General features: G+C 43.3%; 2 protein-coding genes and 2 long non-coding RNA genes across 9 annotated transcripts; 3 read left to right on the top strand and 1 right to left on the bottom strand.

Moving 5' to 3' along the window:
- Positions 1–1,578: 1,578 nt before the first annotated feature.
- LOC135645959 (uncharacterized) lies at positions 1,579–5,165 on the top strand. 2 transcript variants are annotated; one of them, XR_010498925.1, is made up of 3 exons: positions 1,579–1,869; positions 2,039–4,650; positions 5,030–5,165. It is a non-coding gene; the product is annotated as an uncharacterized LOC135645959 (long non-coding RNA). The 2 variants fall into 2 exon arrangements; XR_010498924.1 differs by having other exon boundaries at positions 1,579–3,559; positions 3,836–4,650.
- LOC135645958 (probable LRR receptor-like serine/threonine-protein kinase At2g16250) lies at positions 5,043–10,779 on the bottom strand. Of its 3 annotated transcripts, none has more exons than XM_065164931.1 (5): positions 10,330–10,779; positions 8,174–10,190; positions 6,648–6,776; positions 6,042–6,064; positions 5,043–5,957 (listed from the first exon to the last, which is right to left on the bottom strand). In XM_065164931.1, the coding sequence occupies exons 2-5, from the start codon at positions 10,126–10,128 to the stop codon at positions 5,362–5,364; spliced, it is 2,703 nt and encodes a 900-aa protein (XP_065021003.1). In that variant the 5' UTR covers positions 10,129–10,190; positions 10,330–10,779; the 3' UTR covers positions 5,043–5,361. The 3 variants fall into 3 exon arrangements, with proteins under 3 accessions (XP_065021003.1, XP_065021002.1, XP_065021001.1); XM_065164930.1 differs by having other exon boundaries at positions 8,174–10,187; XM_065164929.1 differs by having other exon boundaries at positions 8,174–10,779.
- A 3,121-nt stretch (positions 10,780–13,900) lies between these two features.
- On the top strand, positions 13,901–16,247 carry LOC103993802 (uncharacterized). 3 transcript variants are annotated; one of them, XR_001979409.2, is made up of 5 exons: positions 13,901–15,358; positions 15,466–15,555; positions 15,630–15,689; positions 15,810–15,960; positions 16,054–16,247. It is a non-coding gene; the product is annotated as an uncharacterized LOC103993802 (long non-coding RNA). The 3 variants fall into 3 exon arrangements; XR_672403.3 differs by having other exon boundaries at positions 15,810–16,247; XR_001979408.2 differs by having other exon boundaries at positions 15,777–16,247.
- Positions 16,248–17,163: 916 nt separating this feature from the next.
- Positions 17,164–18,219, top strand: LOC103993803 (glycine-rich RNA-binding protein GRP1A). Its single transcript, XM_009413997.3, has 2 exons — positions 17,164–17,402; positions 17,497–18,219. Exons 1-2 carry the CDS (start codon positions 17,289–17,291, stop codon positions 17,911–17,913), a joined length of 531 nt encoding a protein of 176 aa, XP_009412272.3. The 5' UTR covers positions 17,164–17,288; the 3' UTR covers positions 17,914–18,219.
- Positions 18,220–21,297: the final 3,078 nt, after the last annotated feature.

Raw genomic sequence — 21,297 nt, 5'->3', positions numbered from 1 at the left:
AATGCTGAAAAAATGTGTCAGTGCTACTTGGAGGTAGGATGAAGAGCTTATTTATGTCATTGCCCCCATGTATGCCTAACTGTTGGGGGTGCTACAGCTTAATCTGTGCAAAATCTATGAAACTCTTTGGCTTGATTTGTTTTCTGTTTCTTCTTTTGTTGAAATCACATTTTTAGTATAAGATCATTCTACAGCATACATTCGGTGATATTTTGTTATTGTGCAGGCGGGATGTCTTTGTGGCTCTGACATTTGCTTTGGTATTTGTCTTGCTCATAGTATCTTGCTATGCAGCACTTTACTTCAGACACTTCCTGATTTCAGCTGTCCTTGTATTCCTTGGAATTCTTCTTCCAACATGCCTTAAGATTTCTAGGCATAGATGGCTTGCAAGGAAAAAGGAGAGAAGAATGTCATTACCTTTGTCGATGTGAATATCATTGGGATTTTATAATTTTTCAGGCTGATAACCTGTCTAATTTGCGGGCAGACATGAGATATTGGTCTAGCATGGGTTATCTACGAGATCACCCAACAATGATTTCGCATTGGTTGCTGTTGGCTTGATGATGTTCCCACTTTTCTGGAGTAATCATGGTAATGCAACCTTTTTTTGGGGGGGTAGGGTATATGTTAATGGTATCTTTTAACATTGGAGATTATCTTCGGCAGCATCTGCCGCGGCTGATATAATTGATACACTTTGCATCTGACTCAAATTCGTTATGGGGCTGATCTTTTCTCTACGTTTGCTATGATGGATCAGAGAAATTGAAGGTTGTAAAATGTTGTTGCTTTGTTTATGATGTTATATTTGTCATATTCGGAAAAGTATCACTTAATAACATCTATACTGAAATATTTTGCTTGCAAGGTATGGTCTTTGATGAACAAGAAAATCATATACATATTTGAGTAATTACATTTATATCGAACTTCATTATGCAGGAATACAAACATGATGCACTTATCAGGATTGATTTATAGCTTAAGAACAAGAATGGTCCTGATGTTTGAATCTTGATATTGAAATGCTTAATCTTGAGCATGAAAGCAGAACTTCTTTTGTACATGTCAAATAGTGGGTTTCTTTATTAATTTTTGTTCTTTTTTTTTTTCGGGATTTTTTTTGTGGCATATTGTGATTTAGTTGGTTTATAGGTTTAGATGTATATCCTTTTTAGCTAGTGCTTATGAATTTTAATCAATGATTTAAAGTCATCAAATTGTTAGACTAATTATTTCATTGGATCGATAGTATCCGAGTAGAGTACCATAAATATATATTAAACATCAATTATAAATTTGTATTGGATTCGATGTATATTTTAAATGTGTTCCTTCCGAAAGACGGTTAGCAGAGGCGGGTACGTCTCGGACGGGTGCATCTAATATCCTTCACTGTACGGTGCGGACGAGCGAAGAAGTCGGTTCGTTCCACGCAAGCGCGAATTGGATGAGTACACGTGACCGAATCTTGTCCGTTCGAACAGCACCGCTTCCATCGAGCCGTCGGTCTCCTTTCCTTGGGTCTATAAATAACGAACTCCCCGTTAGTTTTCGTCTGGGTTGCCTCCGGCTGATCGACGGATCTCGTTGAGTTCCTCGCAATTCCGCCTTGGTTTCTCTTTTCTTTCTGGCTGATTCTCTTGTCCTACATTGTATTTTGATTCTTTCCTGTTGTAGACCCCTTTGGCTCAACTCGATGATCGATCGATGGTGCAGATGTGCTTGCTGTATTTGGTTCTGTTCTCTGTTCTTCTTTTGGATCTCTAGCGTTGCAGATCACCGGGAGATGATCTTCCGCTTGCAAACCAGATAGCTGGCAAGACCATGGAGGTCTCTGGCGCTCTTCGTCGTCTCGGTTTGGTCTGTTTTCTCGGCTTATTTTCCGCCCTTGAACTTTCTTGCGTAGTCCGCAGATGCCTCTTGTGTGATATGCTGCTTTTTCATGACGTCCATCGTGGTTTCTTGCTGATTCGTCTATGTATCGGTACGTTCTTCCCTTCTTCTAATCTTTCCCTGTGGGATGTCATAGTTTCAACTCCAAGCTGCCTGAGGCGGTAACGAGGATGTGTATGTTCGATACCGGTCGACTTTCTTCTCTGGCGAAGTAGGTTCGCGGCCAAAGGCCTATATCCTATTTCTTGCTTTCTTCCATGGAAGATCGGATGTGGTGCTGATCTTATCCAAGGACGCGTCCGAGAAAGGAAGTCATGAAGCAAATAGTGTTCGATGACCATTAGATTAAGTGCAACGAAACTGGACTGGGGATCTTGATGGATGGGGGAAGGTAATTTGGACCTATACATGTTCTATAGACCTTTGCCATGTTGGGTGCGCTCGCATGGCAGGTCGCTCATCGTTAATAAAATTTTCCTTTTCTTGTGTGGGAGGAGAGATCGCACGGGGGTAATTATTTTCAGCCCCGGGTTCTCTCCTCGTGTGCTGTTTCTTTCCTCTCTGGCATTTCCATCTATCTACCGATCACACTCCTGTAGTTTCCATCGCCGTTTAAACCTCATGACCACATGGGATGCAAGCTTCGTGGCCATTTCTCCAAATCAGTGAGGTATAGATAGTCTTCCCCTTTGTTCTTCGCAAATCAGATTAAATGTCAAATTCTTTACTACTAATTTCGTGCACCTATAACTGCTACAAATTCTGATTATCGGATATCATTTCAATTTATTATATGCCAATTTTCCATTGGAATCAATTTTGCAATTTATTTGTGCTATCTTATAGTTGTCATCGGCTACATTCTCTAAGATGATACTGATACTGAAGGATGATTCTCATTTAGGGAAATGCCTGTAAATATGTTGATATAGTATATGCATCTATATATGCAAGCTTCAAATAATTTAACTGCCTATTATTTCTGCCACAATTATTTACTCATTTGTTTCTCCTTCAGGGCAACCACAAAGAACAAAAAAACATTGATGCTTACTAAGGTTGCATGATATTATTATTTTCACAAAATTTACATGTTACGGCGGTGACCATTATGAGGTTTTCAATCTTGTGATGTGTGGAATCTGGTGGTTAAATTTTCATTGTTATGTTGTTGTTATATCGTGATATTTCTCTTATGCTGTCAAAGTGAATAATTGAATCAACTATGATCGAGTGTTGTACCATGCCCCAGATCTGTCCGTGATTTGGACATACACTATGTACGTGCTCAGCCTGCTTTTAAAATCTGAGTGAACGATGGTATCACGGCATCGTCTTGAAATTTCTTCCTTGGGACTTTTTGACTTGGTTACAACTACTCTTAAGTCTGTCTTTCTTCTTTTTTATGGTTCTATTTATTCGGTGAGGCTGTCATGTGATTGGTTCAAAAATATGCCAAAGCCTCTTTTAAACTAGTTGCTGCAGAATTAGTAGCGGTATAATTTCCGTGACGTACCCATGCCGTACTCCTGATCTTTTGCTGTTGATGTGGATGTTGGGAAGCCTTTGCCGAGGCAGCAGCTCACTGCTCCCTGTGCCCTGCCGTGAAGGCGGAGTGCGAGGTCGGAATCTGTCTCCCTAAGCTTTAGTTGACAAGGTAATGAATGGTTTGTACTTTCATAATATAGCTCCACTAGTTTCAACTAGTATCATTATTATTAGAAATTCGTCCTCTCATTTTGTGAAAGACTTTTTTGCAACTGAAATTTCTTTTTCTTTTTTTTAGATTCTTTAGAGTATCTGTTCGTTATTTGACCAGATAATGCTGAATTGAATACAGATATTGTTAATTGTAGAGTAAATATTCTTTGATTTAAAACTTAGGATGTTCAATTCCATTTCGAATTTTGTATAATTTGTCATGTGGTGGCAGCTGAAGCTGCTGCGGGGTGTGCGAACCAGGAAGCAACCAAAAGACTTATGGCGTGAAATATCATCCACGTTTGAGTGGTAAATATTTGATCATAAATGGTAAAAAGTATATCATCATGACCATTATCAAATTTTCGTTGTGGTGTAAGACCTAATAAATTTCGTCCTCCGAGTAATTTCCAGATTTTGATTGAAGAGAGCATCTCTCACTGTCATATATATATATAGACACCTAATCAGTTTGTGGATCCTTGAGCTCCAAAAGGCAGGAGCCCTCCGTCATGTGAGGATGGCGGTTCGAATCCGCCAGGATCCGGACAATCTTGATACAGCGGTGGCACTCTTTTCATTAGAATATGGTTGATGAACTTCCTCGTGCTGTCGGATGACTGTCCAAAGTCACTTCCATAAGCCGTGTTTTAAGATTCATAAAGAAAAGAGTTTCCATAACGGCACCCAATAATATTCTACTGTGCTAAAAAAAAATCAGGAAATGTGGATTTTTTTCTTCAGAATTTGAAATCGTTGTATTGTGTACTCAGTAGCTTAAAGTTATGTGGTTCCGTGTGTAATATACACAGAATATTTTGATAGCTCGAGGGCTCATCTCCATGATCTATCAGGTAGTACTCGTGTTCTTGTTGCATCCGTAGACAAGCCCGATAAAGAAACATTGCTTTCTAAGGTTCTAATGTTGCTTGGTGGACACGATCTTTCAGGTTTCTTGCTGTAAAGTGCGTGCATTACAGATTGCTGATGAAGTCAAGCTGCGTCATTGAAGCATTTCCCTGTTCGAGCACTCCATACCGCTGCCAGGTAGGCACCATGTTCATGTCATGTTATGATGCTTCTTATTTGTCATCTTCTTCTCCATATTGACATCATAACATTTGTATAAGCTGCATAATAAGGCGCTACATAACATAATTTTGTATATATACCATGACCGTAGCTGCTGAAATCGTCCATCACTAAGTCAAATCATCAAATTTCTCTGAAGATAAGATCTTCAATGATGATAGATTAGCCATAAGATGAGTAGAACATGGCTTAAACGACCAGAAATGCCTGAATGTCCCGCTTGATCCGCATGCCACAAGCCTTTGCTTGTTCAAACTCATTAACGAACAATGAATCATTGCATGTTTATTCTGTTGTTTATTCAGTTCACACTTCAAATGGCTTAAAATTTCAGACACGTCAAAGTCTGGAGGAGCTTCAGAGTAGTTCCCTTTGTTGAGCGAAACACAAGTTGCAATGTGAAACCACTGTACAATACTCCAAAAACACCACCAGCAACTGACAAAATGACACGAGAAAAGAATCACAGCCCAGACTGCCAAAAGAAAATGAATCACCTGTAAATGTATTTTTGGCTTTCCCAACAGAAAAGTTGTGCATTGGTGGTGCATGAGCAGGAGCAGAAGATGGACATCTCATCTGTAGAGAGTTGGTTAGGCGGAGCCGATGAGTGATGTGCATGAACTCGATGTCTTTATTACCCAAAGAATCACCAAAGCCTTCCTCTCAATCCTGCATGTCACGTACACTGGACGGCTCTGGGAAGATCTCCTTGGACAGCCGCTTCCTAGAGAATGATTGCTCCCCTCCTCCGCTCCCTTGAGACCTGGTTGTACCCGACCATTTCACCGCTTGATCCTCCCTCGCTTGCCCTGGTGCCACACACATGGTCTCGGAGGAGCTGCGTCGCCAGCTTCCCATGAATGCCAAATTCCAAGAACCCCTTGACGAAGTCATCATCGTCAGCGTAGCGGTCGACCCGGTGGTGATGTCCTGCCTTACCACCTTCAACGGGTTCTCCACTGCCGTGAGGATATGCCTCGCTTGCGGCCGCCTATTAGGCTTCGGATTGAGGCACGACTTTGCAACGATCGCCATGGCCCAGACCTCCTCCAAGTGGTCCTCGTCCACCACCAAGAAAGGATCCACGATCTTCGTCACAGCTTCCTTCTCGTACATGTTGATGTGAGGCAGGGTGTGATCAAGCCACTCGTTCGTCGCATTAACATCGTTTGACCCACTAATGCCGAGCTTCCCGGTGATCAGCTCCAGCAACACCTTCCCAAAACAATATACGTCATATGCACATGTTGCGGGAGGCCCTGCAGATTGCAGATTTAGGGAGTAGAAGCAATGGAGTGATATGAAGCAATTGAAACAAAGGAGTCGGAATTAAATAATCATACCGGACATATTTTGCACTGATACCCTGTACATCAATCACGGAAGAGAAGCAGCGGTTAGAACTTGGCAAGCTTGATTGAATCTTAGAAAAATACGAGGGAAAGAATGCAAGTCTCATGCACATCTCTTTTTTTATTCTCTATACGATGCCTCGATTAATCCACATCTCTCTTGAAAGAATCTCAGTTAATTAAGAAACAGGCAACCACATCTGCCGAAAGACATGGTTATTTGAGGTCTCATGTTGCTTTTTAAGCCTCTTTCTATGATTGGTGCTTTATTTTCTAATAAAGGTTTTATAATCACATACAGCTACTGCTGATTTGTCTGAATGCTTTTTTACCATCAATCTCTTAATGTCGTAATCCTTTTCGCTATTGACTTGTTCAATATGCTTTATTTGTCAAAAAACAGTACCCAACATTCAAGTTAAGTGAATGACACGAAAAACCAATTTGCAAACTACAAACAGAAATCAACTGATGCAAAAAGATTCATCAAGATCCAAAATAGACAGAAAACTGACCCACCATAAAACCCTAAGATACTACTACATATATGCTATCTCAAGAATTATTAACAAAGGAAAAATGTGGATTGGAACTTACTGTGACATTCTCAATAGCCTGGTGATGGCCTTCTGGTGTGCTTCCCCTTCCTGAGCACAGACCTCACTCAAACTTCCAAGCCGCACCTCGAATTTGTCATCAAGAAGGACACTGCTTGCTTGGATGTCTCTGCAACCACAACATTCTATCCATTACGTAGTACTAAATAGGCGATACTTCTTGTGCCGGAAAGAAAATTTCGACAGGATCACCACAAAATATATCAATGGAGGCAACAGGTAGCTTTTGCAAAGAATTTAACTTTGTTAGCAAAAATTTGAATCTTATGCATAGAAAATCACTAGACGAAGCACCATGAACTCCAAGATGGCTCATGCATGTTTGATTAGTACAATGTTGTCAAGTCCAGCTGACATGTTGCATACATAATAGCTGTCAAGAATCAATCCTAGAATTATGGACGATAATGGTACACACATAAAATCTATTCTTAGTTACCTAAGCTATGTACCTATATCACCTCAGTTTTAAGATTATTTATGTATGCACATGCCATTTATGCAATAAATATATGACATGACCACATCCAGAGATGTAGTGCCCGTCTGAGAATGCAACATCCAGTGCACAAAAATCTATATTTCTGTTTGCTTATATTCAATATCTAAAGCTGAGAATAAAACAACATCCAGTATCTAAAGATTAGAGCACCTCGAGGCAGTCTGGTTGCATAAAATGTTGTGTAAACGTGTTAAATTGACCTAAGGCCGAATGAAAACATGAAGACAAAGAGGGCTGCTGGCATCTCGAGACAAGATAAATATGCCAAACATAATTGGATAAGTACAAGTGTTCAGTAATCATTCGACATGGAAAAAATGGACCAAGAAAAAGGACCAATCTGCTGCGTCGCAATTCTTCAAATGAATTAGCAAAGTAGAGAATACAAAATAAAAATAGCAAAAAAGAGAAGTTAGGTGTTGGCCTAATGTAATTCTTTAAAAGGTAAAAATGACACAAAAAGTCAGGATTCAAGAATGATCAAGAAATTCAACAGCATGAAACAGAGTAAATAATGAAAAGAAGAATCTTTTAAGCATATCCAAAATGCTTATAAAAAAAAAGTATATTGTCAAGTATTGGACACTTTGGTAACCTAAAAGACTTCAAACCCTCAGGTTGGCAAAATAACAAGACATATCCAAGTTTCCAAATTCAATAAACCTTGGGAATGGAGCTGTGGAAAGATCTATAAGATATGAAGAGTGGATAATATGTGTTTTCTCACTCACTAAGTTTGTTATATGGAGATCATAACAAAGACGATGGATAAAGCAATCCACAAGAATACATCCAGCAATCATGGTGCTGAAGGTGAAAATCAATTGAATTTGGTGGAAGAGCTTCCGAGATGATAGGGAAAACAAAAAACATTGAACCCGCAAAGACTATCTAAGATAAAAATCTAGTATCTGAATCAATTTGTTTCTATTTTCACTTGTGCAGGCAGACCTATAATTGAACTAGAGTAACCATTGTTTAACTCGACAATATAAGAGCATTACCTATGAACAAGTGGCGGCAAACAATCATGATGAAGATAGCACAGTGCCTGAGCAATGCCTGTTGCAATCTTCAACCTCTTTATCCAATCCAATGACTGCAACCCTTCTTCTGGCTCAGGTTTCGCCTGCAACACCATATAGAGGTCACCGTTTGGCACATATTTATAGACAAGGAATTTCTCGTTCTCATTCTCCAAGCAGTGGCCCATAAATGGCACCAATCTCTCATGCAAACCCTTGGAGAATAAATCCAACTCTGCAGCATGAGCATCCTTTCTGACCTTCCGTACATCCATCCTCTTCACAACCACAGGAATTCCCGTGTCCAATGTGCCATGGTAGATATCGCTCGAATGTCCCTTCTTGATGAGGTTGGCATCACTAAAATCCAAAGTAGCCCGAAACAGCTGCTCATAACTGAAGGCCTCCCCTACATTCGACAAATTGACATAAACACCAGGGACCTGTGTGCCACTGACAGATGGATCTGCACCTGCACCATTCTCGTGCAGTTCAGCTTTCCGGCCACCAGATCTCTTCAAACAGCATACCAGTAAAACGACCAGTATCACGAGCACCAGAGCACCTCCAAACGCCCCTATCAAGATATACTTTAAGTTCCGATGACCCTCCTTGGAAGTGCCTGAAGGCGGGGCAGTACCCGGTGTGTCATCACCATCATAAAGTAGCCCTCTTGCGGAATAAAACTGCAAACAGTCATCTGGACTTCTCTGATTCTTAGTATTTTTGAAGCAATTCAATCCAAAAGACACATTGCTGCTCGCATTATCTAATGGCAATCGACCTTTGAAGTAGTTATCTGATATATTTACCGTTGCAAACTTGGCGAAGACACTCCCAAAGCTAGAAGAGATATAACCATAATAGAGGTTGCTTGAAAGGTCGAAGAGAGCATCACTGTCGTTTCCTTCAACAATAGCCGGCACAAGGTCTGGAAGTACTCCAGTGAGGTTATTGTAAGAGACGTCAACCAAGCGTAGCTCCAAAAGAGACCAGAGTGAGTCAGGTAATGTCCCAGAGAAATTGTTGCGACTCAGTTTGATGGACTGAAGCCGGGGAAGAACGGCCAAGAGACCGGTCGTGAGACTGCCTGAAAGCGAGTTGTTGGCCAAGATGAGATGTTGTAGGCTCCTTAGGTTCTTGAGGTCATCAGGAAGCGATCCGGCGAGGGAATTGAAGCTGAGATCAAGAATGGCGAGCGAAGAGAGATCACCGAGCTGTGCAGGGACCGATCCGGTGAGGTTATTGTTCGCCAGAATCAGGGTTTTCAAGGCTCGGAGCGTGCCGAGGGCCAGCGGCAGCGAACCGGATAGGGAGTTGAAGGAGAGGTCGAGGTTGGCGAGGTTGGCGAGCGCCGCGAAGGACGCCGGGATAGGCCCGGAGAGGGCGTTGCGAGAGAGGTCGAGGAGAGTGAGGTTGCTCAGCTGACCGAGCGTGGGCGGGATGTTGCCCGTGATGGCGTTGCCAGCCAGGTTGAGCACGGCGAGCCCGGCGGCGCCGCTGAGCGAGTTAGGGATGGATCCGACGACGGAGGCGTCGCGGAGAATGAGGACCGCAAAGGTCGGAGCGAGTTCTCGGCCGAACCAGTCCGGGATGGGTCCGGGGAGGGCGAACCCGGTGGCGTTGAAGGAGACGAGCTGGGTAAGGTTCCTGAGCCCGTCGACCGCGAACCGGGGACTCAGGCGACCCACCCGGGTACGGCGGAGGCCGGAGAGGTCGAGGCGCACGACCCGGCCGGAGGCGCTGCAGGCGACGCCGGTCCAGGACGTGCACGGGTCCGCCCGCCGCGGCCAGTCCCGGGCTCGGAGACCAAGCGAGGCACGGAGGCTGTACAACCCCGCAAGATCAGCCGCCGAGCTCAGTTTCTGCGCCGCCGCGGCGCGCCACAGCGCGAAGACGACGAAGACAACAACGGCGACCACGACACGGGGCATGGCTACAGCTGGGCCATCAATCGCGGGCCTCCGAGCGCCTCCTCCTCGTCTCCACTTCTCTTCTCGATTCCAGAAAGATCGATTCAAAATTAAATGAAAAAAGGGGGGAAAATCGAGAAAAAAAAAGGAAACAAATTAAAAGAAGAAAAAAGGAGGGAAAAATCAAAATCCAATGGGAGAAGAAAAGAACCGAAAAGCGACCTCTGCCGCTGCTACCTCCGCAGCTACTCGTTCGGGCCAAATTAAGAGGCTTCCTCCAATTTAATGCTCATGTCCCGATTCCAAACGCCTGCTCTTTCTTCTCCCTTCTCTCCTCTCTTTCCCTCCCCCCAATAATGATGATAGTAATAGCACTGCGCGACGATCATAAGGACATTAAAGGTTAGATTACAAGGATCGGCTGGGTGGCGGCCTAGGAAGGAGAGGGAAAGGGTAGCGACGGCGCCGGCGCCGGCGACGGTGGCCGGAGGTACGGGGGGTTTGACTTGTACGGCAAGAGCGGGAGAGAGAGCTAAGTGGGGAGGTCCGACGTTAAATCATCGGCGGTGGAAATGGCTTCGTCTTCGGGCCGCAGATTCCTAAAACATCCCCCATTCTTTCCTCTCTCTCTCTCTCACCCACTCCCGCTCTTCTTCGCCTTTACATATCTGCCCTTTCGTGTTTCAATATCACGTATTCGCCGTATATATGGTTGATGATTCTGGGACGTAAATGCCCCTGGGTCAAGGGGTGACGAGGACTTTATGATTGGGGAAGGCAGGATGTTGACCGCCTCCAATCTGAACAGTTGTGATCCCGTGGAATTTTGACCGTGTGCCTCGAAATTGACGGCTCCTGATGCGGTCGTTGTCGAGTCTCTAAGACGGTGTGCCGTCTTTGCATTTTGTGCGCATTTGATTTCCCACATCATACGGCGCTTGCTGATCGAGCAGCTCTCAATTATGCTAAAGATGAGTGCAACTTCTTTCATCGTCACAAAAGTCTAACTCGACCATCTTGTCGGCAGTCAAAGGAAGGCTCTGAGATCAATCGCTTGGATATATATATATATATATATATATATATATATATATACTCGATTCAACTCAACTCCTAGACTTGGCTTTTTCGCTACCATATCTTATAAATACAGATTATTTAGAGGAAAGGAAAAGAAAAGATGGCTAAGAACAAGTTGCTGAAATGCATCGATCGAACAGTGGACAGCTGCAACTCGTAGAAGAAAGCAAGAACCCTATTCGACACGCAATACCTTGTGATGTCTTCTCACATGCATTCGTAGGAGAAGAAGATTAAGATCATGATCCATTATTTGCCTTGTGTGAAAATGAAGAGGAGCTGCAGGTGACTGGTTCAAATATTGCTGCTTAAAATCTCTCAAACGTCGAAGAAAAGAGAGCTGTCGACTCGGATGATGATAAATAGCAAGCGCGTGAACACTGTCCTTCGTCTACCCAGAGAATTACCTGCCCCGTGATCGGAGATGTGGGGGCCACGACTGCGAGACGTGTGCTTCTTTTCTTTGTGCACCCGGGAGAGCACGGGACCCGCGTTGACCAAATACTGCCGCCGACCAACGTGGAGCTTTTATAGCTTGCGGTGGCTCCGCGATCCCACCCCTTTGACCACACGCGCCCGCGTTGACCGCCCGGGTTTTCTTGGAACATCCAATTTGCCACCACCCTCTTCCTACTAATTTATATACTCGATTCAACCACATGATCACTTAATCGACTCGTCCTAAATCCGATTAAGGATCGGGTCGAATAGACAACGGTGCCGTAAAAAAAAATTAAATATTTACTGCTGTTGCTTGTTGTCGTTGACCGTAGGATCGATGTGGTTTGGTTTAATCCCGAAGACGTAAATTCATCTCTAGAGCCCATAGGTGGTCGCTAGAAGAGGTTGAGGTGGGGAACAAACTCGATCAATAGCAATCTTGAGATATTGCTTGTTGGCCAAAGGCAAATATAGTATCATCCCGAGGTATGCCTTAGCCTCATCGAGGTCACTATATAAGCGATCAACTTCGAGACGATATTTTCAATCCAACCCTTTCAACGACAAGATTAGTTGGGAAATGAAAAATGATTGAAATGCCTCCCTTTTTACACTTTGGGGGCTTATTTTTATACTTGAACGATCAATGAAATAAGACCAACCACTAGTTTAGGTGCTTCTTACGTCCTACAAAGACTCATTTATATTAATGGCTAATGGACACATATCTCTATGAGTGACATCAGGGAATGATGGTTGTGGGGGTGTCGTTTGTTAGGCTAGAGCATATCTAGGATAAGCAAGGGATGGTCCCCTGCATTAGGTATCCGAAAAAAGGAAAAATAAGAATTAGGCCACACCACCTAAAGAATACCCTATGTCGCTAGGTGTGTAGGCCTTTCCAAAATCATGATAGATAATGGGTGATGGATCATTTACAATAGATGTACCAAAAAAAAGGAGAAATAAGGATGCATATTAGTATCAGGGATTAATTCACCTTGTAATTGGCTCGTGCGACTCTTCCGAAGATCAAGATGGGCAGAGATCGATGGATCGTGCTTTTATTAACACCCATAGGAAAGGGGTAGAGGGTTCTTCCACCCACATTATTTACCAGATAACAGTCTCCGACTAGATGAGTTAATACTTATGTAATTATTTTGCCTGTCACTTATCATTTTAATTTAATATTTGAGTAACAATCGACAAAATGCTCACGAATTTTACATCATCCAACCTCGAATCTTCTAATCATCATCGGAGGAGGTTCTCCAGCATCCTTGATCGTCACTCAAAGGTTCATGTTTCCTGCGTGAGACTTACTCTTAATCATGACACCTCTATAATCGACTTATTGCCCCATACCTCAAAATTTCCAAGAGAATATAATTAAGATATATTAATAAGAGGATACTACGGCTATGCATGTCTTATATCGACGGCCAATTGGCTTCCCATCAGAATCCATGTTGACCGCTGCAGTACCTTTCAATTGGTCAACCGGCAACAGTGCTGATTTCTGCACTCACACACACACACACACACTGCATGGAATGGGAAACCATTACCAAGTGGGAACGCGTTTTCTCCGTCAACACAAGTGTCTCTTTCTGTGACGTGGACGGGTTAGGATCGAATGATCATCGAGATAATGCATACTGCTGAGCGAGTAATATATAGGAGATCATTAGATAAATTATTATGATGCCATGGATTCTTAACAATATAATAGATAATTGGATATATATATACAATATAATATATAGGAGATAATATACAATATAATGGATCATTAGATAAAGGTTGGACGGAAGGTAGTACTCTGTTATCGTGACTTTGGGAAGTCAACTCCAAATCAAGTCAACTGCTTCATTAATGCCTTCCTCTTCCCCTGTGATGTGGAGAGATGGAATCAACGCGCTTGCAACTAAAAAGGAAGGAACACAGCATTTGTTTTGTGCTGTCATGTCGCCATGATAAAGCTAACTTTAGATCACAAGTGTATATAGTTGTTTTCTTTTGGGTAGAATTATGTGGTTAATAGGTTGATTTCAAGCTATTATATTTAGTATTTTTGTTTTGTTTTGTAAAGGATAAGTGATAAAGATAGGGTTCGAATATATTATATTGTAATAAATTATTTAAGTCTTTATTAATTAATTTAGCCGATATATTTCAATTTAGTAAATTGACACTATTAGCGTTTATGTATGTATGTATATTAATCTCCATTAATTTTGGTTTGGGATGGTAATGTGGTGTTCGGGCCACTTTAAGCTCGGCCCAGTCCGCATCAGGGAATCGGAGGGAAGGGCTCTGCTGAACTGGACGGGACCGGCGGAGGGTTTCGACTTCCGGCGTCTTCCCATGGAGTTGCGGAGGGAAGGGCTCTTCTTCTTCTTCTTCTTCTTCTTCTTCTTCTTCCGGATTTCTGTGTGAGCGTTCTGGATGAGGATTTCGCGAATTCCGTTTGTTCCGAAACTTCGATTGATCTGCTGTGTTGAATGCCCTTTCCAATTTGATGTGGAGGATTCGCTTTTGGAAATGGGTTGCATGAAGATAAAGGAATGCAGTTAGATTATCTTGTCTCCTTTATCAAATTTGCCCTTGGAATTTGTCCTAGCAAACGATATTAGTGGAATCAGGTTACGATCTATTTGGATAGAAGGAATGAGAGACATGGAGTGTGATCGAAGGGCTATTTAGTTATCATCATGAGAGGGGAAGACTGTATTAGATTGCGAGATCCCTAACGATAAAATGACCATCTAGGATAGTGATGATCGTCTTCCAGATACAACCTTTAATTATATTTGTATATGTACTTTTTCCTCTTTATGAAATCTAAATATTATTCTTCGCATGTAATTTGAGGCATTTGCTTCTTCAAAGTCAAATAGGCTATGATGAAATTAGATGTAACCTCATTAGACTGTTGAAAATCTAGCAAGTAGTGCTTGATTGATTATGTTGTACTCAAGCAGCGAATTATTCTGTTGTCATCTACATCCACTTTAATATTCATCACTAAGAACATCAAGAGATACCTGCTCTGTAACTTCAGCTTGTGATATCTGCACAAGACTATAGTCACATCGAGAGATACCTGCTCTTTAATATTCATCACAAATGATGTTGTTGGATCGTCCGATTATGGTACTTTAGCCACAAAACCTCATCTAGAATTGGGCTTTGTCGAAAAGTCAACTCTATGAGTTTGTTTAATCTACCTCAATCAACTTGTTACTTGTACTGCGATAGTCTCCTTACCATTTGATCATCTCTCTTAAAATAAAGTTCAAAGCAAGCACCTTATGCTTTCTTTTTTTGTTTCATATATAGTTTATACTTCATTGACCTAATCATTCTAGAGATTATAGCTTCATATCAAGTCATAGAGCGCATTGATTCATATGCCCTATTTTTCATCTTAACTTAGATTTTTTTTTTTTTCCTTGTGCAAAAAATATTTATTTTTTATAAAAAAAATTTCTTGTGTCAATATTGCCAAAAGTGTCTCTCTGTATGTGGAGGTAAAACTGCTGGTCTATCCGATACCTTGCAAATGCAAGAGCCTTATACATTGGGTTCCACTTATTTCTTGTGTCTAGATCAGACATATCGCCGAAGCTGCCTTAATATGACTAGGTGCAGAAGAATCTCAGTAAGCATTCTGCCTGTGAAAATTAGGCTGCCTGGTCGAGATCATCTACTTATTATGATTCAGGTACATCTAATTTCTGCAATTATCCTTAGTATGGCATCATGTTTTTTATTTTCTTATCAGTTTGTTGTGGCTGAGTGGGGCATCTCTTTTGCTGGGGAACTTTGCAGTGGCATTGTAACTGAGGTGAAAGAAAATGATGGTAATCGATGAAAGTGTTCCTGAGATATTTACGTTCAGACAATTTTTTATGATTTAAGGTAATATAAATTGTTCATGCAGTGAGATTTCATAGATATTCTTGTTTGTTTACACAACCACTTGCACTTGATAGAACAAGTACCATTCTCCCAGAATCCAAGAGCATCGGACAAATCTGATCCATGGTTGGAAGGTTAGTAAATCATAGGAAAATGTTACTTCTTCTTTTGGGACAAACTGTTATTGATGATAGAAAACCATGCTTCTTTTTTATTTCTAGCGAGATGATGGTGCCTGATGGAATTGTCAACAGGTCTTGGTTTTAGTGATCAAGACTCGAGAGCAGCAAATCCGATGAAGTGGAGAACAAGTTGATGTTTTGTGATAGAGTATCATGCTCATACGCCGAAGAGAAGCATCCCCCAGATCAAATTGATGATGTGCCTTTTTGCCTTGCGTCACAGGTGAATTGTTCTGTCCTACCTGTTCTTATCAGTAATAGTTACTGTCTCATCTATTTTTTCATTAAAAATAATTAGAAAAAATTTATTACATAGAATGACGTATGTGACGCTCGTCCGAGGAGACTGTTTTATCTATTTCAATGTATAATTGGCTTCTCATGTGTGTGCCAAGTTCAGATTTATATTTTGTTCTCATGGGACTCAGAACATGAGACCAATTACTTATACAGTAATGTACTAACCAATCGGAAGAGACTGTTCTATCTATTTCAATGTTTAATTGTGCATGCCAAATATCTAGCATTGCTTCTCATGTGTATGCCAACTTCAGATTTTATATTTTGTTACAATACACTAATTCGTGCCAAATCTCTCATGCTGTTTCTCCTATAAGTTTTAAGTGATTGCCTTTCTTCGTTCATACATGGGTATATGCCTGGAATCTTCAAGTGTGTATATTCACTTAATCTTATAATTATGTTTCATGTCAAGGACCTTTTCTATATCATGAGTAATATATGTCCATTCAATCTGTCAGCCTAATGGTACTTATTTTTGGCTCTTATTTGCTGGGGAGCAGAATATATTTTCTTTACAAAAGGTAAATGATAAGGAATTGGAGTTCATGACATTAAAATATTTAACCAGTCAATATCTTTAAAAAAATCAAAATAAAAATATACATAAGATGATTAGAAATCTATTGAGACACTAACAGGGAATCATTATAACGATAAGTTGTGATGTGATGTGCCCAAATGACATATGAATGAAAGCGGGAGTGACGTCTGAAAAGAATTATAATTCGATACCGATATTTTTTGAGGTCAGTTTGGTTGTCTTACGCGACACGATCGAAAGACGTGGCATCATCTTTGCCGCACGATTCCTCTTCCCTCGATCGTCACGACGAGGAGTACTTGCTTGGACGTCGGGATCGTGCAATCGGAGGGAGGAGAGTATCCGCCCCTTTTTTTTATTGGTTCATCGTGGGTCCCCGCGGTGCGGCACTGTTGCTTCCTCCAATCACGAGGCAGGGACACGAACAGGGGTGAGTCAGAACCTGACCCAGAAAACCGTCACCCTCCACACCTCGAACACGGATAACGCTTCGAGGGGTGGGGAGGTAATTTCGGACATGCAGATATTTTGCTCGACCCTAAAAGCTGGTCGGCGTCTTGATGTTTCCGACGGTAGATCCTTTGCGCGGTGAGATTACCTCATCGCCTACTGTTCTCTATAAATTGGCGCGATTTATAGATCTAGGGTTTCTCGTGCTCTCTTCGAGGCGGGTTGGTTTCTTCTCCCCGCCCTTCTCTTTTCCTCCGATGGCGAATTCCGACTCTGAGTTCCGTTGCTTCGTCGGCGGCCTCGCCTGGGCCACCGACGACGCTTCCCTCGAGAGGGCCTTTAGCCCTTTCGGCGAGATCATCGAGTCCAAGGTGATCTGCCTTTTGACCCGTCTGTCGACTAATTTTCTTCTCCTCTTTCGCGGATCTGTTGGATCTTATGGCGTGAGCTGTGTTCTGGGTGCAGATCATCAATGACAAGGAGACGGGGAGGTCGAGGGGGTTCGGGTTTGTTACCTTCCGCGACGAGCAGTCGATGAGGGACGCCATCGAGGGGATGAACGGCCAGATCCTCGATGGGAGGAGCATCACCGTCAACGAAGCCCAGGCCCGCAGCGGCGGGGGCGGCTTCCGCAGCGGCGGAGGCGGCGGGTACGGTGGTGGTCGCCGTGACGGAGGAGGGTACAACCGCGGAGGAGGCGGCGGCGGCTATGGAGGAGGCGGCGGTGGCTATGGGGGAGGCGGTGGTGGCTACGGAGGAGGCGGTGGCGGCTACGGAGGAGGCGGTGGGTACGGCCGCGACCGCGGATACGCCGGTGGTGACGGTGCGTCCCGCTTCCCGAGGGGCGGTGGTGGCGCGTCGGACGGGAACTGGAGGAAGTGAGCCGTGGTCGAGGGCTCTGTGGTGTCGTTAAAGTTATGTCGGTCTCGTTTGGTTCGCGTTGTTTGCTTTTGTGATTCCGCCGTGGTCGTTGCTGTGATGTCTTTGGTCTGCGCCTCCCTTTCGGTCATCGGAAAGGATTTGGTTCGCGTTGTATTTAAAAGTTCCTTCCGATTAGATCCCTCTCCGGACGGCGCATCTTCGTAAAGGGGTCTCTCATTTCATCGACAGAAATTAGTCCAAATATTTACCAAATTCTAGCAGATGATTCACAGCATTGCACAACTAATAAGATTTTAATTTTATGTATCGCTTTGTGATCTTTAATTCCTCGCGGTGTTGATGGTGGCAGCAACGACCATGGAAGACACTGTTACGTCGACCCGATGCTTGCTCGAGCGTATGTGCTACTGTAGTAGGCTGGCGGTGACATCTTTCCAGTTCGCGGCTCGTGCATTTGGCCACCGATGGAATGTATACATGCAGTCCTGTAGTCATTGGCAGCAGCAACACGACATGGAATTCAACTGTTTTGTTTGCGACGAACGCATAATTGAATGTTAGAAATAAAAATTAGATCTCCTCAGTTCTTAAGTCTTTAGATGGAATAATAATATTATTATTATTGGATTCAGTGTTTTCTTAAGCTTTTAGATCAAGATGATTGGATTCAGTGTTTTGAGTTACTCCTTAAATCCGAACCGATTTGAATCAGTTGTCGGTTTTAAATCGATTCAGATAGTTCGATTCGAAATCGAACTGAAATCCAATAATTTTTGCATTGACGATTAACGGTTTGAGACCGAGTACAGATGAATTTTGAGCCGTATCCCAAACGATCCTCTTCAACCTCATTGCAATTAGGACACGTTGGAGAAGGGTTGCGACCTCCCAGGCCATGCAACCAACCTGTTGACCCAACGTAAGGAAGTCCCACATCTGGTCAACCACTTCGCCTCTCTCTCTCTCTCTCTCTCTCTCTCTCTTCACCGTTGATTGACTTTACTAACGGAGACATGATTCGAGCATCATGATATGAATCGGGGAAGCGTGGGAGGTGCGATTGGTGGTGTTATTATTTTGATGTCGTGAATCATCGTGATTTGATTCTGTCTCAAAGGCACAAGGTCGTCCAAATGACCCATGTGGCGATTGAGCGACGAGATTGAAGTCCGGGAAGGTTCGATCGAAACAATTTCGAGATGGCAATTGACTGTATAAGGTGACTCCTAAATCGAACCGAGGTATGCTCTGACCTCCTCGGGGTTCTGGGACTGAGTCGAGGTGTGCCTTGGTCTCCTTGGGGATTCTGTATAAGAGATCAGCGTCGGAGGAGATTTTTTGACGTAACCCCTCCGATGATAAAGTTATTTCTTATGGAGTTGAAACAGTAGTGGATTCGAGTCATTCTATTTCATATGCTTCTAGTGTGTCTTACTCAGTGCGCTCATTATAACAAAATGCCCCGACGTTGGTCAGGTTTCTCGGCACACATCTTGGGCATCTTTTTCCTGATTTTTCTATCGTGGCAGCCATTCGTCCCTACCATAGCGAGTTAGGGGGGTTTCGTCATGGCAAACCTTTGTCCCCATCGTAGTGAGTCAGTGGGGTTCCACTGTGGTGGGCCTTCGTCCCTGTCATAGTGGGTATCCATTCTTATCGTAGCGGGTCTGCTTTCCACCATAGCGAGTCTTTGTCCTTGCTATAGTGGGTCTCCATCCTCACTGTAGTAAGTCAGTGGGCTTCGACCATAGATGGCATTCATCCCCATCGTAGCGGGTCTTCTTTTCTACTATGGTGAACCTTCGACCTGCCATAGCGAATAGTGAGTCTTCGTTTCCACCATAGCGGGTTAAGGGCTTCTGTCATGGTAGGGCTTCATCCCACCGTAGCGGGTTAAGGGCTTCTGTAATGGTGGGGCTTCATCCCACCGTAGCGGGTTAAGGGCTTCCATCGGGGCGGGCCTTTATTTCGACGTAGCAGGTCTTCATTTCCACCATAGCGAGTCAAGTGCTTTCGTCATGTCGGACCTTCATCCCTGCCGTAGCAAGTTTGTGCAACCTATCATCGTCGATCGGGATGGGATGTTCCCACAGGGCAAACCCTCATGTAGCTGGCCAAGGCGTTAGGTCCTAGCTTGCCAATCCATCATGTCGTGGCAAGGTGAGGCGGCTAGCAAGTGGACATCAGATTGTGGTGGATTTTTCTCGCCTCCTCAAGTCGTGGTGGGTTTTTTTCTGCCTTGTCAAGGGTGCAATAGGTCTCGAGGCTCGTGCCCTCTTAGTGGGTCTTGAAGCTTCTACCCTTTATGATAAGGCTCGAGTTCCCCTACTATCAGGGGCTCCCTCGAGGTGCTATCATGAAGAGAGCTTCCTGCCATCAAGAATCTTCCGAGCTGGGGACAATTAACCCAATTGTGGGAGGCAAGGGGGTGAGAACTTTCTTCAAATTTCTTTTGTTTGCTAGGGGGAAAGGATCATTTTGTGCCTTAGCCCTTTTCTTTAGCCTTCACATTCTTGGATTTCAAGAGCTTTTGTCTTACCCTTTGTCATTGCCTTCGAAGGGTTGATCGACCTCTCCCCATCTCCCTCAGCAATCCTCTAACGTCCACAAACTAGGTCGAGATGTCTTCGCCCTCTCAAACTAGCTTTGATTCATTAAGTCGATAGTCCATTGAGGTCCATGCTTCATCCTCGAGTAATCTAAGAGTGGCGCGGGTTGATTTACCCTCATTTGGGGATGATTCTGATGGATCCAAAAGCCCCTTTGGGACCTGGAGTCCATGCATGGTGCTTATGATTGTGACTTAATCAGAACTGCATCTCAACTGGATTGGCTGTGATCTCTCTATTGCATCTCACCAAAGTATGAGCTGCTTGTCCTAAGACCTGAGCAGTGTCCCTTTGACCCGATCCTCTAGGCCTTCTGTTTATTTTGTGATGCCCTTGAAGCGAGGCTACACCTCTCATTTCACCCGAATTGGTTGTGATCTCTCTATTGCATCTCACCGAAGTACGAGTTGCTTGTCCCAAGACCTGGGCAGCATCCCTTTGACCCGATCCTCTGGGCCTTCTATTTATTTTGTGATGCCCTCGAGGTGGGATTACGCCTCTCATTTCCTCTCATGACATCGAGAGTGAATGATCCTCTATCGACACTTAATTGCCTTTGTAAGGTTGGTTACCACTTCCGATGGTCGATTATGCTAGATCTGGAACCTCCAGACCTATAAATTTGATAGCAAAGAGCGGAGTATTTATACAGAGCATCATTGGTGTCTCAAATCTAAGGACCAAACACACAATTGAGACCACAAAATCACTGTCTGACGATGAGATATCATTAACCATATAGGATTCTATGAGCGAAACAATCAGTGAACCAATT

This window comes from Musa acuminata, chromosome BXJ3-8 (assembly GCF_036884655.1).
Source record: "Musa acuminata AAA Group cultivar baxijiao chromosome BXJ3-8, Cavendish_Baxijiao_AAA, whole genome shotgun sequence".
Lineage (NCBI taxonomy): Eukaryota > Viridiplantae > Streptophyta > Magnoliopsida > Zingiberales > Musaceae > Musa > Musa acuminata.
Note: the sequence above shows the minus strand (reverse complement) of the source record. Positions and strands in the feature narration are given on the sequence as shown.